We start from the raw sequence: 24558 nt of genomic DNA on the forward strand, positions 1-24558 counted from the left end.
GGTGCATTGCACCATCTCCTGACAGCAAAGAAATGCTGTTTCTAGCATGTCTCAAGCCAAAGTGGCTTTACAAAACTCAAGCAAATCAGTTCTTCTAGACTTCACCTTCCTTCTACATACAGCCCTCCTGACCACTGCCCTCTTTCTGCTCCCAGCTCACTGGGACCTCCCTGAAGGAACATTAGGGACAGGATGGGAAACTCGGGCTTCTGGAAGCCTGCTGTGGAAAGTTGTCCTCTCCTGGGACCTGGAGAAACAATTCGGCCACTTGACAAAATGGAATGAGGTAAGACCATTCTTAGAAACCTGAACCCCTTATTAAAAGGGCCTCACTTGGCACTACTAAAATCGGTTTCTCTGAAGCCAGTTCAAGAATAGTAGAGAGAAACCAGATGTCAACAATCCATCTAAACCGACCTGTGGAACATTCACAGTTAGTACAAATATTTGTGAAACTGACCCTATTTATTCAGGTGCTTATTTTGGGGAAAGACATACCTTTGACACAGGTACTAAAATGCTTCCCCAGGGCCTCTAAAAATGGTGCTTTTGAGAAGCGACCACTGCAGTTACAGCCATATCTAGGGGAGGCAGAGTCAGCTGCAGGCTCATTTCAATCACAAGAAACCTCTGAATGACTGGGAGACCTAGAGGACCCTTCCGAGGTCCACAGACTCGCCAAGACAGAATCCTTGGGAAGGCTTCTCATCATGAGAGCTGGTTTTCAAGCCTCTGGCCACCAGTCCCAGGAAACCCCTTCAGGAGACCAAGTCCCACTTGCTTAACTCTGGGCAGAGGGTTTTCAGCCTCAGGGATGCTTCTGCTTCCCTCTGAACAAAAACACCAGCTGATACCAAGTCCTCTTGCTGGGGAGCAGCTGAAGCCAACAGTTGCTCAGGCACTTGCTGGGACACACCCACCTCCCCGCTCATTTCTCCAGATTAAGTTGCAGTCAGGCTCTAACCACAAGGCAGGCCAGTTCGGCACCTTCCCCTGCAGCCGGGCCTCTCCCAAACGCAGCCGGCAGCCCTGCACCTTGCCCACTGGGTCACAGAAACCAAACTACACAGCAGTGCCTCCTCTACATACAATCTGCTTGCCGAGAAGCAGCACCCAGCACTCACGTGAGGGCCACGCCTAGGATTACCCAGCCAAAACCTATGGCTACACCACGCAAGATTTGTTAGAAAAATTATTTTTATGGGGAAAAAAGAGAAAGATCGGCATCCCATTTCTAATCATTACAAGCTTCTAAAATAAGCTCACAAATCTTGTAACTTCTGAAAGCAAGAGGCTTTGCCCACTGAACAGGACATCCTACTGGATTTGGACATGACTTTCCAAGTATAAAACTGTTAATTTTATGAGCAGCTAGAAAACAACTCAAAAAATAAAGACAAGCATTAAATATTACGTAAGGTTTTCTTTTATTTAAAAGATCATTCACAAAATACCATATCCATAGATTTACTTTCTGTCATATAGCTGAATGTGTTAAGTGTTTGGAATTCCATTCTTACATTTAAAAGTCAACTAGATTGCCCAGAAGTTTAGATGAATTTGTTTTTGTTCTTATTCTTTTCCACATTGAAGATGTAAGTAGGTCATCTGAAAGCATCAGGTTTGATTACAACCACATAATGCATGTCTTTCTTTAGGTAAGTATTGGTGTTACACAAATGGTTCTTATCTCAGAAGCAAAGATGACAGGTGGCAGGAAGGACAGGAGGCAGAGTTCTGTGAATTGCTGAGACCTGGGGACAGAGAGAAGCCGAGGGTGGCAGCTAACGAGGAGCGGTTTCCTAAGCACGCCGCCCAGGCCCGGCGGCCCCGGCCCTCCAGTCTTGCTGGTGAGGGTCTCTCTCTTCCGGGGCTCTAGCCAAGCCCGAACTGCTCCCGGTGGAATGAACTGGGACTCGGGTGCTGAAAAATGTGTTCACACATAGGTGTCTGAGCTCAGAAGCTCCTGCCTAGCTGCCCGGCCCAGGGTGAGCGCTGAACACTCCATGTGGGAACGAACGTCCTGAAGCTGAGGCCGGGCGGCCGTGGGCCACCTCCCTGTTACCTGACGGCTCTGCATAGTCAAATCCTCAATTCACCACGCCAGAGAGTAAAGTGCCAGATTCTAGGCCCATTTTCATTCCAAAATTAAGGGACGGTGGGAAGCACAGGATCTCACTGTGACTGAACACTGGGGGACAGATAAGCAGGGGGTGAGGCGGGACACACACTGGGGGTCCGAGAAGAAGCCGCGTCCACAGAGTCGAGCCCAGCACAGCGCCACCCCCTGCGGTCCCCAAAGCACCTCTGTGCCCGGCGGAGAGGCAGCCAGACAGCAGTTCACTGCATCCAGCCACAGAGGGCCTCTAACACAGCTGGTGCCCGAGGGAGACCAGCGTGGACAGTGCTGGCAGAGTGATAAGAACACGTGAGTGCAGCAGGGCGCTCAGCCTGTCTCCTACGCGCGCTCCCCACCGCCAGTTCACGGCCTTCTCTCAGATTTTGCTGTTTGACATGTGAGCCTCTTCTGCGTGAACAGCCCTCTGGGAAGCGGGCAGTGGACTCAGGGCTACCTATAAATAGTTATAGGAAGGAATCTGCAGAGATCAACAGATACTTTATCCTTGTTTTGAAAGCAAGGTGTCCCAAACGCTGTCTGCTGATCACAGCTGACTAAAAACAAGGGGCTATCCAACATGGGACTTGCTTTCTTCCTTGGAAGCCACAGCAATACAGAACTCGACATGCAGGTCAGAAGAGAAGCACTGAGAAAACGCAAAGGAAGAGGCCGGTGTGGCGGAAGTAAAAGGAGGAAGCAATGGGGAGAAACGAGGCAGCACTTCAGCCCAGAGACGCCCGCACGGCGGCCGCCTCTGTCCCTCTGGAGCAACGCGTGTGCTAGGAGACGAGGGGCGAGGAGGAGGGGGACAGAAGGAAAAGGGGAGGAGTGGCAGGAAAAAAGCACAGAACAGGCACCAGGGAGATGCAGCGAAGCCAAGAGTGTACTAAAAACCACTTGTTAACGGCTGACATGCACTCACAAGCTCTGTGTTTCCGTTGTAAGAAAGGAGGACAAAGGTCAGGCGCAGGAATGGTAACTGCAGGACTGCCGGTCCGGGGGGCTAGCCAGGCTGTGGTCTCGCTCGCGCGCCCCCCACACCATTCCCTCCCCACCGCAAGCTCATTCTTGCTCCTTGTGAACGACTTCCTCTCTGGGCCTGGCTCCCCCGAAGATGGCAGAGTTGGGGTTGGCTACTTGATTGAGGGGAGTTGCGACTGTTCGAGGTTTAAGCTGGAGCCGTGGTCTCTGTGCTCTTTCCTCTGGGGAAGGAAGCGCAGCGTGGTTTACAAAGGCGTCGTGAGAAGGCGCCCTCCTGCCGCCCGTTTACACCTTACCCTCATACCTTCTGTTGGCTCTCTGAAATCCATATTGGACCCTCGAAGGGGAGGGCCATCTCTGAAACGACTTCCCATTGGGGGGCCTGTTCGCCGGTCACCTGGGCGACTCCCTCCCCGGCCTCCTAAGAAGTCATCCCTGAAACCTGTGGAAGGAAGAGAACCACAGAGGCTTTTTCATACTCCCGCCTCAAAGCTGGTTATGCAGCTGTGTGAACTGTTTGCGCTCCATTTTAAATTTAGTTTGTCCAGCATCAGAAATTCTTCCGATATCAAGTGCACTCAAAACAGGTTCAAACATGAATCTGCTGGGCAATTTCAACACTAACAGACTTTTTGAATCTTAGAAGATTAAAAAAAAAAAGAATCTTAGGAGAGAAAAATGAAACACGCTGTTTAAGTTTCCAGGAAAAGCCAGTAAGACTATATCCTAAAAAGGCTTAAAACAAAACTCCTCAAAGCACATTTTATTGTTTTTGATTATAATCTATAGTTGTTAAAAAAAAAAAAAGGTTAAACCTGAAATTTAGAAGTTACAATTTAGAATGCAAAATCACACACACACACACACACACACACACACACACACACACACACACACACACACACACACACACACACACACACACACACACACACACACACACACACACACACACACACACACAGCTAGATGTGAAGACAAAATAAATACACGAAGTCACCTCTGGGTGACCACTCCCCTTTTTCCAGTTTCTGCTGCCCTTCAGGTGGATCATTCTAGAAGTAAAGCACCCGTGTGTAAACAGAGCTGTCATCAGGCCCACTCCCTTCCCAAAGAGGGAGTCAGAGAGCAGGAAAGGCACACCCAACCCACACCTCTTCCAGCTGCAAAGGGCTTCCCCCGCAATCCTTCATGCATCTGCTAAAGTAATTACCAACACAAGTAAACTGCATCTTATTTAAAATTAGATTCATATCAATGTATGACAAAACCCACTGAAATGTTGTGAAGTAATTAGCCTCCAAATAATAAAAAAGAAAAAGAAAAAATAATAATAATAATAAAAAAAAAGAAAAGATAGTAATTACATCACAAATTAGTAGTTGCCTTTGTCATTAAAAATCATCTGAAAAACAGAAAAAAAAAAATTAGAGTAAGCTGCAACTGTCATCAGTGTGAGAAACACTTCTCAATGGACTTTTAAGAACGTTAAGCCTTTGTTTTGTAGTAAAGTCATTGGGGAGGGGGGGCAAATTGTTTTAAGGTAATTTTTTAACAGTACAATCTTTAGCTTTCAATGAAAATTTAAGATGGTAATTAAACAAATGCGCCTGCCCCCTCTGTTTAAGCTCCTGAAGGTGACTACTTTTATTCACTCCAAGGATGGTGTCACTGCTCAAAGCTTTGTAGGAACTTACCTTTGAAGAAGGATCCTGAGCTTGAGAAACAGTGTTCTGATACATTAGTCAGTCCCCCTAATTCACAGATTTCATGTTTGCAAATCTGTCTACTCACTAAAACTGATCTGTAATCCTGAAATCAGTACCTGGGGCCTTCTGCCGTCGCTCTGACATGCACAGAGCAGGGAAAGACTTGTCGCCTGACACACACATTCCCCATCGAATTACCACCAAGCCAGCCACACTCTGCCTTGACTGCTCACACAAACGCGTGCCCTTTTCACAGCCTGTTTAACGCTGGGCTTTCTGCTTTTCTGTGCTCTCTGTGAGTGACTCTGCTGTTCAGAACGGCACCTGAACACTGCACCCCAGTGCCGTCTAGTGCTCCGAAGACCAAGAAGGCTGGGTGTGCGTTGTTAGAGAAACCTTTCTCAGGCAGGAGTTACAGCGCTGGCGCCTGTGAGCTCACCGTTAACCAACCGACTACATATATATTAAACAAGGTGATGTATCGACTGGTTGACAAGAATATGACCAAAGGCTCCCAAGACTGGGCCTCACTGTGGCGAGTATTTCCCCTAGGAACTATGGCTCAGGATCTGCTAACTGGGTGTTTGCAAGAACCCAACATTGTGAAGATGGAGAATCAACTACCTTGAATAGTAGGTAAGGTTTTTATTTTTTTGGTCTTTAAAGGTAGCAAGGAATCTGTAAGTTGATCAAGCTATCTGAAACTCAGTTCAGAGACTACTTGTTTGAACAATTCCATTTTTAACAATACAAGTAATGAAAACAACTGTAAAAAGACTTAGACCGGCAGGAGCACTGCTCTGCGGGAAAACCCATTTGGGCGCATATAATCAAGTGTAAGGTTCTTTTAGGAAATCTTTTTTAACAACCAGAGCATTCACCACTCATTAAACAAGCTTAATCAGTACTCAAACAATTGAGATTTTCCCCAAACTAAACTGTGAAGTGTACCTTTCCTCACTAAGTATGAAAGTAAATTCCCCTTTAATGAGATTAATTTTTACTTCAGGGTTTAGCATAAAATAAATCAGCTCACACCCATACTGACGAGGCACATAACCACGACTGCTATCAATACTTCGTCCAGGATCACGAGACAAAGTACAGCAGGGGGAAGAAAACAACCCAGCGAACAAGCTCGTTTCAAAACCTCTTCTGATAGGAGCAATGGGAGAGAAAAAGATGGTCTGACATTAACCACCATCTTTTCATCAGGTCTGAGGACAGATTTCTAGGAGGCACAGTATCCATGAGAAACTTCTGAGTTTTCTTTACAAAGTTTAGTTTAACATACTGCCTATTTCTGGTTGACAGGGACCTCATTTGCTTTCTTCTTCACGTTTTTTGTACTGCTTGAATTTTTTTCTTCTTTTTAACAAGGAGCATATGTCAAAAACAGACATCATTAGTTTAAAGAGTAAAAGAGGTCTACCTATACAGATAACCTACACAGGACGCACTTCCCCACACGGGCACTGCTGGGTTTAGACTGTCACCAAAATACAGAATCGTTTACACTGGTGGGTAAGGTGCCGTCTCTGGCTATGCTCACTATACGTCTTGCTTCAGAGTTACGAAACCCCAAGCTCAGCGAGCAGTAGCAAGGTATCAGTTCCTCTGGTAACCTCCAGAGCTGGGAGCTCACTGTGCCACCTCTTCAGTGCCAGGGAATGCAAAGCTGGCAGATGGGAGGCCACCACTCACCGAGTCACTAACTACACGTGACGTGGCTCTGAGATGACGTTTGCTGCATTTTTCAGTCAGAGACTAGCTTATACATAAAATTACAGGTTTACTGGATTATACTGTACTTTTATGAATAAGCTCATTTCTGATTGGCTATAGGACTTGGGTAATTAAATTATTACTTATAAGAGAGATAAGTAGCCCTCTGTTTAGCTAAAGCAGTACTGGAAATAAATTCTTTAAGAAAATTTCGACTCCCAAGACCAATTCTTCCCACACTCACCAGTCACCTTCTACCGAGTTTTGCTCTGGGGGGGATGACAGGGTTGGGGGAGGCACTAATGATCTCCTCTTACAAGGTGGCCGGTGCAGAGATAATCTCCAGTTTATAGGAAAGAAAACAGACCTGTTTTTCATCTTCTACCTTATGGTTACAATGGACATTTTGACCACATATTAACTACTTTCATCATTAAAAAAAAGAGAGAGAGAGAGATGAGAAATGTTTAGGACATCAACTCTTCAAAGCCTGGCATGCAAACTGATCTCTTGAATCGACACAAGGAGGTACCCACAGGTCTGCTTCGGTGAGTTAACAAAAGCAATTATCAAGTGGACTATGTCCACCTTTAAGAAGCAAAGAGGTCAATAGGACTACTTCTCACTACCTAGGAGGCAGCCACCAGGAACCATCAGTATGAGGCTTTCTGTAAGCTTCTAGAACCTCCACACTACTTCTAGAAATAACACCACTCTCCGTGCCGTACACACTAGACCCCACCAAGCAGAAAGACTCAGCGTGAGACACAGGCGTGTGTAAGAGCAGCAGGTGAAGAAATGGTAACAAAACAAGGTGGATCAGTTCAACCTGGCCTCAACGTAGAAGCTTTCAAGTCCTACTCCAAAACACTGAGGCTCTAACAGTTTAATGCGTGCCTGGGTGCCTTTTGTGAGAGGACCTAAAGCAGCAGCCCCTCACAAGAACCATCCAACAACAGCAAGGGCACCAAGAAGAGTAAGTGGTGACACTCCAAATACTGATACTGGATTTGATACTGGGAATCCCACCCACCACGAGATTCTCAAGAGCCAGTCATTCCCGAGAATACACAAAAAAGGTAAAGTTGAAGTTGATCATTCAATACAACTCATGTAATGGGAAGCTCAATGAAATTTTAAAAGTTTTTGCTGCCAAAAGGAAGAAAAAAAACCCAGGCTTGCAGAAGCATCATGCACTCTTTCTAAGGTTTGACACGTTTTCACAAGCTCACAAACACGAGTCAGACCCACGAGGTAAGCGGTCTGCTACGACCTGAGAGACTTGCAACCAGGGGCACAGAGCGACTTTTACGCCCGGCTGGAGAAGAGCCAATCACCTCTGTCGTCTGGTCCGCCTTTCCTGAACCCGAAGCCGCCTTTGTCTTGCTTTCTGCCTTCTGCAATGTCCACGCGGAGTGACCGGTCACCCAAGAGCTAACAAGGGAAAATACGGTAAGTACTGGCAAGAAAAAATCCAGACCAACACCACAGAGAAAACCGGAATATACTTACTGCACCATCGTATGTCAAGGCTTCCTTAAGGGAATCCACTTCATCAAATTCTACATAGCAGAATCCTGGAAGAGAAAACAAACTCTGACTTCCTCCAGGAATTCTAGGTTAGGTACAGCGGGATCCTGTCTGTACCACTTCCCTACATCACAACTACCACTTCTGTTGCCTAGATGGTCACAGACGTGCAGAACCTGAAAGCGCGTATTTTACTTTCTAACAAATAGAATTTGCCTGGAAGTCCTTCTTCTTAATTATATTCTATCAGAAAGTGCTAACCAAATAGGTAATGAAATAGTAGCTACTTTTATAAAGCTTTACCTTTTAACCATAATATTAAAACCTTGCTTGGATCATTGAAGAGCTGTTAGTTTTGACTTCTGAATGACTTGAATACATCTAACGGGGGTTTTAAGACACAGATTTCAAACTGGATACTAAACATACTTCGGAGGAATACTACACTGAAGGTGCCTATTACTTACTGCTCAGGTAGTTGGTATAAAATCTGTTTTACAAAGCTAAAAAACACACCCTCAGCAACAAGCGTATCCTCTTCAGGAGGCTAATTAATTAAAGACAGCTAGTCTAGGTCCTTGATGCTAGATTCTGACATAGGCCTGTAAACGGGAGACTCCCGGCAGAGGAAACCACACGCCCCCTCCCCCCACTTAAACCCCTGAATCAGCCTTCCCTTCTACTTGCCCCAGCCCGGTCCATGCCCCCTCCTTGCCCCAGGTTAAGTCTGGGTTAAGACCCGCCCCTCCTGACTGCCCCCACGCTCACACTGCACCTGCAGCACCACCCTCCCCTCCCCTCCCGCAGGATTACAGTTCACCCTCAAACCCCACGAGGACGGCAAGCGTCTCTAAAGCCTGGGTCCTAACTTCTGTTCACCATCTGCTTACACGAAGAATGGCTGGAGAGTCCCCCGTCCCCAGCTTGGACCGCACCTCCGTATCCATGCCTTTCCCAAGTGGATTCAATGTTTAGAGGAACTGAGAAAACCACTTCCAAACTCAGACAGGCAACAGCCAGCTGGTCACTCCAGAGCTCACACCTGCCTCACACCAGAGCTGCCGAAGATGCCCTTGCATGAGACGAACTCTTAAAACCCGCTGCCACTGGCTCGGCCCTGAGGCTGGCTTCACCCCCACATTTGCATTCCCCTCAGATAAAATGTTCCCAAATAGGCTGAATGCTAACAAAGTCGCAGAAAGAAAACCTAGTGGGTATCATGTTTTATGGTCATGTCCACAGCAAATGAGAAACTGCATTCTAAATGCCTTGGTAATGACCACTTACCCACATGTTTGTATCTTAAACTTGAATTCTTAACGCTTCCTCGCAGTGTGACTTACTTCTACAAGCTTAACGGATACACTGTTTTTCATTATTTGATCACTTATGATGAAAAGGGTCCAGGCTCTTAGGTGAGAAAGCTTTCCAAACGACACAAATACAGAAGCGCCCTGCCTTGCACAGCCCCCACCCCCCACAGCCTCTCTGCGCTTCTCATGGATGCACTTCTGGGTCAATAAAGCAAACCAAATGCCCCTGTACCCTGCATCATGCACTTAAACACAGGCACACCTCCCTTCATTCAGCTAGACGCCAATACCATTTGATTCCCCATTCTTAGTCCTTCTCTGCTCAAGAGCCCTAAAGAGACTAATCCACAGACACTAACTTTATCTGAAATTTGACCCCACCATTTCCCCAAACACATGTGCTGAAGTCACAAATGTACAGTGACAAGTACTAGGTTACTTTTTGGACTTCATAATAAACTAGATCACAGGAAAACTACCCCCTAAATGCATGAGTCAGCCAAGGTGATGTACACCTGAAAAGTCCTGAGTTCTACTTGTTCATTTTGTTCCTGGGAACTCCTCCTCTGGCAGAGACAGAATTGCTACACAGGCTAGGCACACTCCAGATTTACTTCGGCATATGCCACATTTTCTACAAACTAGATTATATATACCTCCCCTCCCTGCCACGTAGAACTGAAGGCCTCTGAGTTAAAGGGCTGTTTATTTCAACTATCTGGACTAGGCAAATGTTCCAAACACTTTCATAACTAGAGCCCTCTGCATTAGACCCTCTCCCCCTTACAATAACACAGTAAAAATCCCCTTAACTCACCTTTAAATTTGTCTGTGTCTTTGTCTCTGACTAGCCGTACACTCCTTATGCTGAGATCCTTAAAGATAGCGTCTATGTCGCCCTGAACTGTATTAAAAGGTAGATTACCTACATATGCTGTGTAGGGGGGCTCTGTGGGCAGCTCCTTCTGGCTGCGGGAACCATGGCCACCAGCACTGCCACGGGACCTAGGAGGGGGAAAAAAGACAGGATTCAAGTCTGCCCGTGCGTTCTTGCCCCAGAGGGCCAAGGAAAATGTCTCCCACTCAGCCACACCAACTTGGTGAAATAAGCCCATCTACATCATCCTGAAATGACAGAGTATTCCAAAATTCATTATGGAAAACATGCCTATTTTTGGATGACAAAAATGTCCAGAAATATAGAATGTGTAAACATAGATATCCCTAGAGAATCAAATCCAAACAGAACATCCTCCTAGGAGATAGGAGAAATAGGGGTTCTCCTATTCCCTAAGTAAGTATAGGAGAACAGAACCTAAGCCACTGCCCTCCCTCACACCCACTAATACTACTCACATACAAAAATGAATTGTCCAACTTACTGTCCTGAAGCTGAAGTTTAACTCATTCACAAAAAAAAAACCGTCTCTTGCTATTGTCTGATGATGGATAATATGCCCTCATACAGATTTTTGTGCAGCAAGTACTATGTACATACATACTCTCCACTCCACCATGCACTACCTCACTGGGTCCTCAAATATATGTGCATATGTCTAATTCAATTAAGCCTCAATGCCATTTGCTCAACTGAGACAAGAGATGTTTACTTGTCCATGGTGGCTCAGTCGGTAAAGAATCCGCCTGCAATGCGGGAGACCTGGGTTTGATCCCTGGGTTGGGAAGATCCCCCGGAGAAGGGAACCGCTACTCATCTGGTATTCTGGCCTGCAAAATCTCATGGACAGATGAGCCTGGCAGGCTACAGTCTATGGGGTCGCAAAGAGTTGGACACGACTGAGTGACTTTCCCTTTCACAGAGCTTACAAGTGGCAGGACCCTGACTCCATCACATCATTGCTTATGTGCAGAGGTAGTGGTTAAAATCCCAGCTCTACCAATATTTACCCCACCATAGAACCTGGAGGAGTTACTCAGTTTCTCTAAGCTTTATTTGGAAAACTGTATTAACACCAAAAAAGACACTGAGTTACTGAGAAATTACACATGGTGCTGCATACACTGCCTGACACAGTGTACACGTGTAGAGCAACAATGACCACCATCACGGCCTGAGACTTACAATGTTTTACAGGTAATTTAAAAATAAATGGGGCCATCATACATTTGCCAAAACCCACAGAACGGCATGCACGATGTCAGGAGTGAACCCTAATGTAAACTGTGGACACTGGGTGATGACCTTGTCCGCGCAGGCTCACTGACTAGAACAAATGTACTACTGTGATGCAGATGTTAACAGTGGGGGACGCTGTGCCCGTGAGGGCAGGGGGGATATGCTCAATTTTGCTCTGAACCTACACTGGTCTACTAAAATTAATGAAGGGATGGGGAGCTCTTCTTTACATTAATAATGATGTCAGCTAAAAAATGCAGGAAGAATCATGTAATTAGAAAACCACACCAACACAGCAGTGACTGATTCAGGCGAGGCTCAGTTACCACAGTGAACAGGCAACTGAACTTAGTATCTCCAGTAATGGGACAAATTTAAATGACATGCCCTCTATTTGAGCACAGACTCTTCAAATGCATAAAAGTTATGGAAGACTTTTTTAAGGCAGGAAGACTAATGAAATGACAACCAGTGCTACGTGTGACCTTTGGATCCTATAACAAACAGCCGTAAAAGAAAAAGCGTATGGAGAAATTTGAAACTGGTGTGTATAAATATTATTGTCAGCATTAAATCTCTTAGGAGTGATAATTGGTACTACAGTTAGCAGGATGCCTCTGTTCTCAGGAAGACAAATTACTTAAGAATGAAGTGTCAGGACAGCCGTTTATTTTCAAAGGGTTTTGGCACAAATGTCATGTGTGTGGGCATGAATATATAAAGACAAAACAACTGTGAAACTTGTGAATCTACTGCTGTCCACTGTATCATGTTCTTTCAACTTTATTGGAGACCTGAAAGATTTCAAAATAAAATGTTTAGAGGAAAAAAAATTAAAAGAGGGAGGTGCTGCTTTTAAGAGACACTTACATGAGTCTCCTCACGAGTCAAAGGTCTGCCCAAAGTCAACCTTCCCTTCTTTCTGCAGGGTATATTGTTAATACCAGGTCTTGGAAAGTAACTTGACTCTTAAAATTCACACAGTGCTAGAAATATCATGAAAGAAATTCCTCAACTTGCCTGACATGAATTCCAGATACCTCAAATGTTTGATAATATCTTTAAGACAACACTTTTTTTTTTAAAGCAGAAGAACCAGGCTATAATATAACTCTTAGATGGCTGTATTTTTAAGTTTAATTAACTCAGAACTGCTACCTCCTAATAGAAAACCCTGCATTCTGTCCTAAGGATAAGAGAAAAATAGACTTACAAGTGAATGTTGCTTATTTTGCATTCCAATAACCATAAAACCTAAAATATTTTCAGGAAGATACTCCTTGGGACTTGATACTGAATGTATAAAAACGGTACAAACACTCGGAAAACTGTCAAAACAGAGAACCAACTATAATTTAAAACACTTAAAATAATACCTGGTGGAAAACAGCCCCTTGCCCTCAAGTAGCTTATGTCTGAGTAGCACAAATAAAACAAAAATAACTGTAAATGCATACACACATGCTTGTGTGTATATATATATATAGATAGGTACGTAAAAAAAGGCAAAGGGCTAAAACGATCTTTTTAAAAAAAAAACCAACGAGAAGGTGAGGATGAAGGAATGGTAAATTTGGCAGGTGCACATTTAATGAACCAAGAAAACAGGAGTGAGAAAGGCTTGCTTAAAGGGCATGTGAGAACTTCTGTGGGGTGCGGGATAGAGGACTGAAAAGACAGGCTGAACCGACCTCTGACTGAGTGCAGAAAGCCACTTGAGCCTTGATAAGTATTGGTGTCCAGGTGAATGCTAGGAAGTTGTGGGGCGCTAGCCAAGAATGCAGGATGATCAGAAGCCAGTTCTGGCTTTGGGAAGATGAAGACTGAAGAGCCCCACTTCAGGCAAGCAGGACTTTAAGAGCAGGAGCTGTGCAAAGAGCTAACCCAGACCCATGAATTCTCTCGTTTCACCCTAGCCTCACACAACTGCCAGTGGTTTAACACTAGATTTTTTCAAGAAATCACAGAGGCAGTCCTAAATACTGCCTACCTGATGCCATCAGCTCTGGAGGCCTTGAGTGGTTCTCAGCTTCTCACTGAGTAGTTCAGTGAAGACACTACGGCGCAATGGGGCTGGAGCCGCACAGGCAGATGTCAGCCTACTCCCTCCACCAGCCTACAGCGTGCCAGCAACTTGAGACAAAGCCCAGAGCAACGCAGGCAAGTAATAAAACGATACACGCTGTCATCAACCAATCAAATAAAAAGTCAAATGTCAGAAAGCCTCTGAGCTAAAATTCTTACGAGACACTTTAAGTGTAGAGGGGACTATTATTCTAAATAAGCCGTGTTACACGAAAGCACTTTCTAAAATAGGTTAAAACACAGAAGACTCAAGTGGCACCTTAGTGTGGTGAAGGACCTCTTCCAAATCACCTCTGTACCTCCGTTTTTGCATCTGCTATTTTATAAATATTCAAATTTCTATGTTATAGAGGAGCTTGAGACTGACCGTAAAAATACTTCACAAGACTGACTGCTTTATAAAAGCTGAATAACAATTCTGAAGTGCTGTGGGTAGACTAAACACCCTGCAGCATGCGCTGCTCGTGCAGAAGCAGGCTGACTGGCAGCCGTGGCTGTAAACAGGCAACAGACAGGCGAAGCTGCGACTCAGAGCCAGACAGAGCTGAGGGTCCGTGCTGCGCTCCCAGGCCCCGTCACCCGCCCCCACGGAGCAAGGGTCCTGCCCACTCATGCCTGCTGCCGACAGGGACAGCCTATGGATAAAAATGTGTGTGTGTGTGTGTGTGCGCGCGCGCGCAAAGGTTTTAAAGTAATCATTACATCCTCAGTCATTTCAGAAAGCCAACTTTCAACTCGAGGTGTGACCAAAATCCTATAGACAGATCACATTTCTTTACTCAAGTCAAGTCAACAAAGTATCTGAATGTCTTAAATACAGAGCACCATATTAAGGGCACAAACCTAAGACTCAGTTCCTACTCGCAAGGAGCTGATAATTCAGCTAAGGGGGTCCAGGTATCTACAAAGAAATCACATCCCAAGTAAAAGATGACAGAAAATTCAGGAGACAGTAATAAGCACCATCTCTGTGGGGTGGAGCAAAAGGCACTTGAACTCTGTTTTCCAGACAGCAGATAAAACACTGAACTCAACATGATAATGTGAATAAGCGAAGATAAACAGGAGTGAGAGGAGACTGGAGGAAGGGTGACTGTAAGAAAAAAGAAAAGAGAGTATTAGGACAGGGATTACAATCAGTAAGTGGATGAAATAAAACTAAGCACTCAAGATTTGCTCCCGAAGTATGTAAGATAATAAATAATGAAGGACACATGCTGTTATTTGTGGGGAAGAATTTTACAAAGACTTCTAAGTGAATCAGAAACTATACAGGACTTCCCTGGTGGGGCATGGACAGGAATCTGCGTGTCAATCAACGCAGGGGACACGGGTCCGATCCCTGGTCCGTGAAGATTCCATATGCCGTGGAGCAACTAAGCCCATGTGCCACAACCCCCGAGTCCACGTGTCCCAGAGCCTGCGCTCCGCAACGAGAAGCTCACGACTGCAACTGGAGAGTAGCCCCCACTCGCCCGAGAGAAAGTCTAGGAGCAGCAGTGAAGACCCAGCACAGCCAAACACAAACAAAAAGCAACTACACGGAATTTAGGTATTGCTGCTGTCATTTTTTAAAGACCAGTAACAAGGTGCCATGGCCCGGCGCAGTAACCTCTTGGGTGACTGGAACATCAGGTGCTCTCTGCCTCTAGCACTTCCAGGTGATAACTGAGTTAGCCCCAGGAGGGCTGAGCAATAGCTTGGGTCTTTCACGTGCCACCCACACACACTTACTAGCATATATCACGTGGCATGAGGCACTCTTCCTAGATCCTATATAAAATCCCAGTAAGACTGCCTTTCTGAGAATAAAATGCAAGGAAGCAACAATGACAAAATCCTCTGAGCCTGCAAAGAAAGGTCAAAATGTGTAATTTACTACTTTTTGAGACAATAAGCAAAAAAGTCAGAAAAAAAGGGTCTGTCAAAAGTCAGACCCTTATTTCATTAACTTCTTGCCAGCCCCCTCACCTATTAACATCTTACATTAGTAAGACACACTGGTTATAATCACTGAACCAACATCAACACATTACTAACTAAAGTTCAGTTTATTCAGGTTTTCTTAGCTTTCACCTACTGTCTGTCATTTTCACGTCCCAGGATCCCATCCAAGATGTCACATTACATTTCAGTTTTAGCTTAGGTTTTAAAAAACAAGCCCATGGGCCGACTGAAGACACTGCACTCCCAAGTAGACCATCCTCCAGGTGTGTGGATTTCCCAAGGCCTTCAGTTAGCACTCAAAACGAAACCCGTTTAGCCTGACAACTGTCATTACTACAGCATGTGCACCAAAGCCTCTCCAGGTTTCTGATGAACACTGGGGGTGGTGTGGGGGGCAGTGTCTGGGGTGAGCTCTTCAACGAGTCCTATTTCAAGGAGCTCTCTCAGCTGTGAATGGGAGCTTCCTAATTCAGTCACATCTGAAAGATACAAAAAGCAATGCAACCTTCTGAGGCAGGAACTCTTGTTCACTGCTTTATCTCCAAAACTGCAACAGTATCTGCTACTTATCAGGGTAGAAGGAATGAAGCCACAAGCCTGCCAACTACTTTAGGATTGCAAGTAACCTCTTTCACCAAGATGGGCACTCATTTAGATTTTCAGATGGCCTCTAAAAGAACATTAAAGCATCCTTTATTTGGTTCTGGCTCTGTCTCCCCAGAGGCAAACCTTTCTTCCGTTTAGTTCTGTGAGCTAACCGGCTGTAGTAGTCCTGTTAAGTCAGAGTGCAGAGACCTCCACTGATCTTGCCATTGGCCATCATGTAATAGACAGGGGCACCAAACTGCATCATTACTCATGCACTTGCAGTATTTAAATTAAGAAATCAGTTCATCAAATACCGTTTGTCTAGAGTCCATATATATGCACTAATATACTGTATTTGTTTTCCTCTTTCTGACTTCACTGTGTGTAACAGGTTCTAGGTTCATCCACTTCACTAGAACTGACTCAAATGTGCTCTCTTTTAACCGGTGAACACTATTCCACTGTATGTGTGTACCACAACCTATTTGCAGGGAAGGAATAGAGACTCGGATGTAGAGAATGGAACTTGTTGACACAGACACAGGGAAGGGAGGGTGTGGGACGAATGGAGAAGCATCAACACAGGCACACTGTCAGACGTAGGACAGAGCTGGTGAGAGGTCGCCGTGTAGCCAGGGAGCCCCGTCCAGCGCTCTGTGACGGCGGAGGAAGGGGATGTGGGAGGGGAGAGGGAGGAGGGGCACGTGTAAATGCACTGATTTGCACTGTTGTATGGAGGAAACCAACACAGTATTGTAAAAGTTTCTTTTTAATATTTAAATTAAAAAATGGGGGGGGGGGGAGGGAGGGAGGAATTCCCTGGCAGCCCAATGGTTGGTTAGGACTCCATGCTTTCACTTACAAGGGCCTGGGTTCAAACCCTGGTAGGAGAACTAAGTTAAGATCCCACAGGGAGTGGTGCAGACAAAAAATAAAAAGCCATCTTTAGCAAAGAATGTTTTTTGATAAAGTGGTCAAAATGATTAACTTTATTAAATACTGACCCACTTTTAAAATATCCTGTTACCAAATGGGAATGAAGCACTGCTGCTTACAGAAGTATGTGGTTAGCCTGAGGAAAAGCACTCCTGGGAGTGAGTTACAAGCTGAACCAGCTATTCATTTCATGGAACAACACTTTTACCTGAAAGAACTAACCAACTGTGGTCCAGACTTGGGTGTCAGGCAGACACTTTCATGTAAATGAAGCGAGTCTTGTCCCTTTCAGGAAACCAACAGCACTATTTGCTGCCAGTGACAAAATGCAGGCTTCCAAGCAAAACCCAGAATTTTAGAAAACCGGTATCTATCAATATACACTTGACAGTCTCCCAATTCCTGAAATTTCTCTGATGAAACTGATGGTGACATTAATGAACATGATTTTTGTTACTGTATAGTGAAATATGTCAACTTTTGGAAGCTCTGCATAACTCAGTGAACTGGTATTTCCCAAAGGACCAATATATCACGTTACCAAAAAAATGCACAGGTAAAAGATACACTCAAAATATAAGACAAATCTATATGGATTTTGACATAAGAGATGTTTATTGTTACAATTAACCTTTATGGAAATTACCACCTGGCAAGTTTTGGTAGTTAAAAATTAAGAGTACCTACAACTATCCAAAATGGCCATTAAAACAATCCTCCCACTCCCAACTGTTTATCTGTTTAAGGATGGACTTTCTTCACGAATGTCAAGCAACCTACCTTAAGAGTGAATACAGAAACAGCTATGAGAAACCAGCTGCCTTCTACTAAGCTAGATATTAAAAAGGTTCCAGGGAATTCCCTGGTGGTCCATTGGTTATGACTCTGTGCCTTCACTTCCGAGGGCCCAGGGTCAACTCCTGGTCAGGGAACTACAATTCCACAGGCTCTGGGGCTTGGCCAAAAAAAATTATGGGGCTCCCTCCAAAAATGCTACTGATTGTTTCAATTATATAAGAACAGTGTGTGGAGCAAAGGGGATCACCAGCTCCATCTACCCTATGCTGGAGTCAACAGAGGTGCCATGTTTTCAACAGAGTATCAGTATACTTGAACACATCCAGAGGGTCCTTTCAAGAACATTAAAAAAAAACTATGATATGGTTGGCAAACTTAAAAAATCCAAGGATGTTCAATGATTCACAAACACAACTTAGACATTACAGCTATTAAGTGCAATCAAAGTCAGCTGGTCACTTGTGCCCTCAGTGTGCAAATCTAACCACCTGTACCAATGATGGAAAGGCAAAGAGGCAGGCATGGCCTCCTGCCCAACACTCTTCTGTTACCAGGGGACGCTGGATCTGATCCAGGGCTGACTCCCCCATGCCCCGCCTCCCTCAGCCAAACATTCCGCTTTGTACGTTCCAAGTTTCTGGGAAGATGTCTTGATTCTGTGTGAAGTCTTTCTAGAACACTAAGGGTGATTTCAAATAGAAATATAAATTTTAAAAGTACATAAGAATTTTTTTTTAAAGAAATCTCAGAAGCATTTTAATAGTCCAAGCATGAACTGTTACAAACTAATAATGTATGAGAACGAATTACTTGATACTAATTTATGATACTTATTATATATGCTTATTATAAATGTTTTATGCCTATAAAATGAACAGCATTCCCTTAATTGGCTTTAGAAATATACCCAGGAAAACAGTAACTCACTCCAGCTAACTCTCAATAGAAATTTCCCCATTCTTACTAACTCCAAAGGAAATATTTTAAGAATTAAAAAATTATAAGTCAACAGCTACTGATTATCAAGCATTTATGATCCAGATATTGTGCTGCAGTTTAACATCTCACTTAATATTCCAACAGCCCTACAGAGGAGTTTCTATCTTATATGTGAGGAAAGTGAGGCTTAGAGAGGTTAAGGAACTTGTCTAGATCACACAGCTAAATACACAGCTGAAAGAACACTTAAGCTCTTGTCTGACTCATTCTAGTGCCATGGCTTCTGCCTGAACATCTCTGACATCTCAAAGACCTCTTGGTAAAACCAAGTATTTGAAGAGAACAATGATTTGGAATCAAGCATTGGGAGACTAAGGAGGGGACAGAAGGATGACAATAAACCTAAACAATTTGCCATTTGATAAGTTTTTACAATATGCCTTTGAACATCTTTACAGATCCTGTTGTCAGTGAAACTAGTTAGCTTTCATACACTTTCTTCTACATTATAAAACTTAAAATAAACTTAGACATTTAGACACAGACGCCAAGCTTAAGTTCTATAAGACACCAAGATCAGAATTCTAACCTCCCCCCACTGGAACTTAATAAATATTTAACTTTGTAGTTTAATTCATTTTTAGCAGGTACCATTCCAGCAATATCAATTCTTGCTAATTCTAAGTTCCAATCTAATTCTCAGGATCGATGCTCTTTTTAGGTTCAGCACTCAAAAGGCCTTTTGTAGTTAGAAATGTAAAATTAGTGTCAATGGCATTTTATTGCCAAAGGCAAATGAAAAATCATAATCTCAGAAAGATAAGTTAACAAAGTGCAAAACAAAAACACACTCAAGATCTGGTACAATCAACTGATAATTTGGAATTTTGTTTTGACTCGATTTCTGAGCAACAATGCAGTCTCTGGTTCTCCCCTCTGCAGCTGGGAACATGCCTTTAGAGGCTGGGGAAATAAAATAGTTGTTCAACATTGCTTCCTGACAACTGTACTGGTTGTTACACACAACTACAAAATAAACTTACAGGGAATGTATAATAATTATTAAAACCCAAGTTTTTAGATTTTGACAAACCTGCCATCCCTTCTACCTGTGACCCAAGTTGATTATAGAGTTAAGACATCCTATCTAAGGTGTTTTATGAGAGAGAAGTGAGTGACTGAAAGTTGCTCAGTTGTGTCCAACTCTTTGTGACTCCACAGACTATACAGTCCATGGAATTCTCCAGGCCAGAATACTGGAGTGGGTAGCATTTTCCTTCTCCAGGGGATCTTCCCAACCCAGGGATCAAACCCAGGTCTCCCACACTGCAGGCAGATTCTTTACCAGCTGAGCCATTAAAGGAAGCCCAAAAATCCTGGAGTGGGTAGCCTATCTCTTCTCCAGCGGATCTTTCCAACCAAGGAATCGAACCAGGGTCTCCTGCATTGCAAGCGAATTCTTTACCAACTGAGCTATCAGGGAAGCCCAGACTAGAGACAAGGTGCTTTACAAAAGTGCCAAACACAGACTTCCCAGGCAGTCCAGTGGTTAAGACTGTGCTCCCACCGCAGGGAGCATGGGTTTGATGCCTGGTAGAGGAACTACAAAGATCCACGTGACACAGGGTGAAGCCCAAAAAAAAAAAAAAAAAAAAAGGTGGAGCATTAAAAAAAAAAAAAAAAAGAAACAAGCATGAAACAACACAGGACCATTCCACAGTGGTGATCATCGATAATGGTTAAGAACTGTATCCCAACAGAAACAGCACCGAGATGTGTGGACCATTCCACAGTGGTGATCATCTATAATGGTTAAGCACTGTATCCCAACAGAAACAGCACCGAGATGTGTGGACCATTCCACAGTGGTGATCATCTATAATGGTTAAGCACTGTATCCCAACAGAAACAGCACCGAGATGTGTGGACCATTCCACAGTGGTGATCATCTATAATGGTTAAGCACTGTATCCCAACAGAAACAGCACCGAGATGTGTGGACCATTCCACAGTGGTGATCATCTATAATGGTTAAGCACTGTATCCCAACAGAAACAGCACCGAGATGTGTGGACCATTCCACAGTGGTGATCATCTATAATGGTTAAGCACTGTATCCCAACAGAAACAGCACCGAGATGTGTGGACCATTCCACAGTGGTGATCATCTATAATGGTTAAGCACTGTATCCCAACAGAAACAGCACCGAGATGTGTGGACCATTCCACAGTGGTGATCATCTATAATGGTTAAGCACTGTATCCCAACAGAAACAGCACCGAGATGTGTGGACCATTCCACAGTGGTGATCATCTATAATGGTTAAGCACTGTATCCCAACAGAAACAGCACCGAGATGTGTGGACCATTCCACAGTGGTGATCATCTATAATGGTTAAGCACTGTATCCCAACAGAAACAGCACCGAGATGTGTGGACCATTCCACAGTGGTGATCATCTATAATGGTTAAGCACTGTATCCCAACAGAAACAGCACCGAGATGTGTGGACCATTCCACAGTGGTGATCATCTATAATGGTTAAGCACTGTATCCCAACAGAAACAGCACCGAGATGTGTACTGTGCATGCATGCTCAGTCGTGTCTGACTCTTTGCGACCCCAAGGACTGTAGCCTGTCAGGCTCCTCTCTGTCCATGGAATTTTCCAGGCAAGAATATCGGAGTGGGTTGCCGTTTTCTTCACCAGGGGATCTTCTGAACCTAGGGATGGAACCTGTGGCTCCTGCATTGGCAGGCGGATTCTTTACCGCTAAGCCACTTGGGAAGCCCTGAGACAACTACTGATGTGAACATAACTCGTTCACTGAAGATCATCTGATCCTATCATTTTGTTAAATTTCAAAGATCCCAATAACTGACAACTTCCGACCTGATGAAATTAACATTAACCATTTGGAACAAGAAAGTTTTGGCACAGATCACACCACTACCTGTCTGGTCCTCTGTGAAGTTTCTGGACCCACTCCAGACACGGCCTAAGAGAACACACAAATTCACCAACAAGTTTTTTAAAACTACTTCTTAGCTACCTGAGCAGTATATCTCGTATGTCTTTTATATTTAGATGAAGTCAAGCAGAAAATTCCAAGGTCATTTGTAGAAGGTGCTTAATAGCAAAAGGACTTTTTGTTAAAAAGCTTAAGAAATGTATTGTGCCAACTACTACTCTCTCATATCAGTTTTTGGAGTGCATCTGGGCAAATGGCTAACACTGTCTTTTGTCTTTTCTGATATTCTGATAAATAGCATCTTAAATGAGAATTTTACTTTTGATCAACTTGTTATTCAAGGCAGTCCAAATGTCAAAACTTGATACACACAGGAAGACTAACTGAAACACCTCAAGTCACCAGAACATCTGGTAAATTTGTCCAAATCGAGAATTAAAAAAACAAAACAAACCAACCCCAGGTTTTCTATAATACAACTAACATTGTAGTCCCAAACCAACTAAAATTCCTTGGATCTGTCTTAATCCGAACTACTGTTTAAGTGTTTTCCCGGGTACTTCCAAATGTTTTTTGAAACTAGGAGGAAAAAAAAAACTGGTTATTAAAATTTCAAGATGACTTAACTACAAATTTGATGTCTAGAAACCTACCCCAAAGGCAGTAATTGTACATGTAATCCAACATCTATTTCTTTTTTATTAGCAAATAAAGTATTCTTTGAAATAACAGGTGGCTCCACCTCCCCCAACTTCCATGTTCTACACTCATGAATGATACTTGGTGCACTCACGCACCCAAACAAGCTTTTATTTCAGCCATTCCCAAACCGAGGTATTAAAAGGTCATTCTTCACCAAACAAAGATACTTTTGGGATTGAAGCTCAGGAGACTGGACACCTCAGTAAGTACAATTGTGGTGTTTTCCTGGGAAAAGTAATCCTTTCTGCAAATCACACAAAGGCAAAGTGTGCCCTTGACAAATAGCAAGATGTTCATAGCCTATCTTCTAAATTCTGTATGAGGTTACTCGTGTAAAAAAAAATAAAAAATGCAAAGCGGGTCCGTGTAATTGAACACCAGAAGCTTTTAATTCACTAGACAAGGATTTTTCTTTTAAACAAGGTGCACATAGAGTCTGTGTATGGCCAGAATCAGAACGAAGCTAAATTCGATTCCTTCTCCAGATCATAGCATTTATCTGCCAGTAAGCACGTAGCACTTGTCAGTAAGTCACTCTGATCTAAGGAAGGATAAAAGGAAAACGCTACGGTGTGTGTGTTTGTTTTGGTTGGTCTTCTTAGGCTCCAGCTGCCAAATCCCAGCCTCACCCGAAAACGGAAGGGAATCACCTCTCTCTCGGCCTTCCGACCCGACCCAACCCGCTGGTCTCATGGCCAAATGGGCCCAGCACACTTGCAGCGCGGGCTGACAACAGGAAGCCGCGGCTGGGACCGGGGCTGGAGCCGGGCAGGCAGTGGGCCCCCACCCCCGCTCTGCAGCAGAGCCCCGCGCTGGTCCTGCCGTCCTGGGGGATGGGGCTGGAAGCGGGAGCCCGTCGTCCCGGGCCCTCAGCGCCGCGGCAGCCCTGCCCCGCGGCCGACTAAGAGGAAAGACACGTCGCGGGCGGCGGCGAAGACACAAGGAGAAGTCTGTCCCGCGAGCAAGCCCCTGGGAGCCTAACCGCCGCCGCACCCTCCCGGAGCGCGCCATTTCCAGGCCCCGGTCCTCTAGGCGCCTCTACGAGGCCTCCGCCGGCCCAGGCTGGCCCCTACGGCTCGCCGCCCCTGGTGTGAGCGCGGGAAGGCTGCCGCCCAGGGGCCACCCCCCACTCCCGCCACCTCCGACTCCCGCCCGCCTCCCGCGCTCGGCAGGGGCCCGCGCACGCCCGCCTTACCCTCTGCCGCCGCCGAAGCTGCTGTAGGCCCGATCGTCGTAGGTATCGAAGTCCGCCATTTGCCGTCTCCGCTCCGAGAGGAACCAGGGTGAGCGAGGAAGGACCCCGCAATATAACTCCCCCCGCCCCGTCGCCGGGGCTGTCCGCCGCGCCGCCTGATCGCAAATCGCACGCACGCACGCGCGCGTGCGCGCACGTACGCCGCGCCGCGCCCGGCCTGGGCCGACGGGCCTCTGGTGGCCCCGGCGCGCTTTGCGGCCCACGTGGTGCGGCCGCGCGTTGACTGCGCGCCCGACAGTGCGCTCCGGCCCATTGTGTGCTAGCCTCCCGCACAGGGGCTTCACCCGCGGCCGCCTCCCGCCCCGCCCCGCCCCGCCAGTGGACGTGAGCCTGGCCTGAGCTCCCGAACCTCTCTGGTGGCTGCTGCGCCGCGCAGCGAGGGCTCCTCTCCGGGCTGTCCTTGGAATCTGCGCCGGGCCGGCGGTGCCCTCTGTGGTCTAAGCTTTCCGAACTCCAGACCTGGCAGGGACCCCAGAGCTCTCCTCCTCTTGGCCCCACTCCGACATCTACCCGGCCAGGGTGTCGCTCGCTAACACCAAAGTAAGGGCTGCCTCCCCCAGGATGGAGCCCCCGCCCTGAACTGAGCATTCTGTTGAGAACGCACAGGGGCAAAGGGCCTGGAAGGTGGAGATTGGGGTCAGAATCTGAGGGTGCGAGGCAATGGGGATGACCTTTTGAGTCCTGCCGCCGAGACTCTAGTTGCCACCTAGGTATCAGTCTTGGGGAAGGTTGTGATTGAAGTGTAGCTTGTCCTTGAACCAGAGAGTTGTTGCATCTTGCTTTTGGAAAAGAATTCTATTCTGAGTGAATTCCCTCTAGCAA

At 45.3% G+C, this 24558-nt stretch overlaps 1 protein-coding gene and 1 non-coding gene across 2 annotated transcripts; both read right to left on the reverse strand.

Moving 5' to 3' along the window:
• Positions 1-1408: 1408 nt before the first annotated feature.
• EIF4H (eukaryotic translation initiation factor 4H) lies at positions 1409-23839 on the reverse strand. Its single transcript, XM_043914949.1, has 6 exons — positions 23677-23839; positions 10195-10382; positions 8047-8111; positions 7872-7968; positions 3405-3542; positions 1409-3321 (listed from the first exon to the last, which is right to left on the reverse strand). Exons 1-6 carry the CDS (start codon positions 23733-23735, stop codon positions 3182-3184), a joined length of 687 nt encoding a protein of 228 aa, XP_043770884.1. The 5' UTR covers positions 23736-23839; the 3' UTR covers positions 1409-3181.
• On the reverse strand, positions 9224-9346 carry LOC122702359. The gene has a single exon (XR_006343227.1). It is a non-coding gene; the product is annotated as a small nucleolar RNA SNORA32 (small nucleolar RNA).
• Positions 23840-24558: the final 719 nt, after the last annotated feature.

This window comes from Cervus elaphus, chromosome 10 (genome assembly GCF_910594005.1).
Source record: "Cervus elaphus chromosome 10, mCerEla1.1, whole genome shotgun sequence".
NCBI classification, from domain to species: domain Eukaryota; kingdom Metazoa; phylum Chordata; class Mammalia; order Artiodactyla; family Cervidae; genus Cervus; species Cervus elaphus.

Coding starts and splice junctions, on each gene's coding strand:
- EIF4H (XM_043914949.1), bottom strand. CDS start 23,735: ATGGCGGACTTCGATACCTACGACGATCGGGCCTACAGCAGCTTCGGC. Junction 8,112..10,194: donor AGACACAGACAAATTTAAAG/GTGAGTTAAGGG, acceptor TTTCTCTTCCAG/GATTCTGCTATGTAGAATTT. Junction 3,322..3,404: donor TTTCAGAGAGCCAACAGAAG/GTATGAGGGTAA, acceptor TTCCTTCCCCAG/AGGAAAGAGCACAGAGACCA.